The 1565-nt window shown below is 40.3% G+C and overlaps 1 protein-coding gene across 1 annotated transcript; it reads right to left on the bottom strand.

Annotated features, from left to right (window-relative positions):
• Nucleotides 1-328: 328 nt before the first annotated feature.
• On the bottom strand, nucleotides 329-1252 carry LOC308413473 (vomeronasal type-1 receptor 4-like; the record flags this gene model as incomplete). The annotated part of the gene is made up of 1 exon (XM_080908469.1): nucleotides 329-1252. One exon carries the CDS (start codon nucleotides 1250-1252, stop codon nucleotides 329-331), a length of 924 nt encoding a protein of 307 aa, XP_080764595.1.
• Nucleotides 1253-1565: the final 313 nt, after the last annotated feature.

The following is a 1565-nucleotide window of genomic DNA, read 5'->3' on the forward strand; positions in this document are numbered from 1 at the left end:
CACTATTCAAAAGCTCAGGTTATTGTCATATATTTTGTTCTTTCTTTTGATTAATGTATACACAAAAGAAGTGAAACACCCTCACGTGCAAGGCTGAGAGGATAGAAATAGAACAGTTAATGTTCTTGGCAGATTTGTCTTTATGATGCTTCCAAAGAATTTTGTGGTACTGATGGTCATTGTCGGGAGGATCCTTAAGAAGCAGGTGGTACAAACAAACACCCTGTGGTCATACTTGATGAATTTCAGAAATGCAAGGTACAACACCATTAATGTCCTTTATTGACTCCTTAGGATTAAGAGTGAATAAACAATTGAGCGGTAAGAGCTATGAGAGATTCCTTTTTCTTAGGCAGACCAAACTGAGTCTAGATACAATGGAGTAATGACTCATAAGAACAAAGGGTGCAAAAGTGGGAAAACACAGAGAAGTGAGGTGATTGATGTTCATCAGCCACCAACCGTGACCATGAAAAAGAGCTACACAGCCTCTTAAGATGGAGGTAAGAGTACAGAAGGCCAGAAAAGTAGACACCACTGTGAGGATGTTCTGAGTAGCTCTGGACTCTGGGGAATTTCGGCTGGAACTGTGAGTGCTACGAATGTGTTGAACCCTCTTCTTGTGTCTGTACAGAATGACAATCATGGAGACACTTGCCAAGGCAGCAATCACAGAAAAGAAGACTTCAGGGCAAACCACCAAAGCTGTATAGAGTGAGTCACTGATGTCATCACTTCCTATCAGGGAACAATATCCAAAATCTCGGGTTCTTGTCACATTTGTGCTATTCCTTTTGATAAATGTGTACAGAAAAAAAATTAAGTTAATCAGCACATGCAAGACCCAGAGGAGGGAAGTGAAACCGCCAATGTACTTGGCAGCTTTGACTTTATAATACACCCAAAACGATTTCTTGGGACTGATGGTGAGGGTTTGGAAAACACTCAAGAGGCAGATGGTGCAAATTGACATGCTTCGGCCAAACCCTTGAAGGAACAACAGGAGCTCACATTCTAAATGACTCAAGAACTCCTTCAGTCCCCAAATTGCCATTGTCTGGGGCACACCTATAGAGAGAATTATCACCAAGTTGGCTGCCATTAGGTTCATCAGAATCAAATCTGTGGGCTTTAATGTACATTCTCTGTAGTAAAGGACTAGATAGTAGAAGATAAGAAAAAAATTTCCCAGAATTCCAGTTGCAGTTTGTGATAGGAAAATAATTCTGATTGCCAGATTCCAGAAGACCATTCTGTGATTCAGGAGTTTTCTTCACAGTATAGCCACTATGTTTCTCTGGTCAAATGAATAATGGCAACTGGTTGTAGCCTGTGGTGAATGAGGACATCTTTAATCCATGGAGTTACTAAAAGGATATGAGATTCTTTATACTCACAAGTACAAGGCCAACCTAGAGCACATCAAATACAAACAAACACACACACAAACAAAAACTCTCATCCCACAAACTTTGAAAGGAATTATCACTTCCATGCTTGGTACTGTAGGATGACTTAGCACCTCAGAATGCACATATTGACAATAGGAAATATGTCAAGTTTCC

This window comes from Micromys minutus, assembly GCF_963924665.1.
Source record: "Micromys minutus genome assembly, chromosome: 32".
NCBI classification, from domain to species: Eukaryota; Metazoa; Chordata; class Mammalia; order Rodentia; family Muridae; genus Micromys; species Micromys minutus.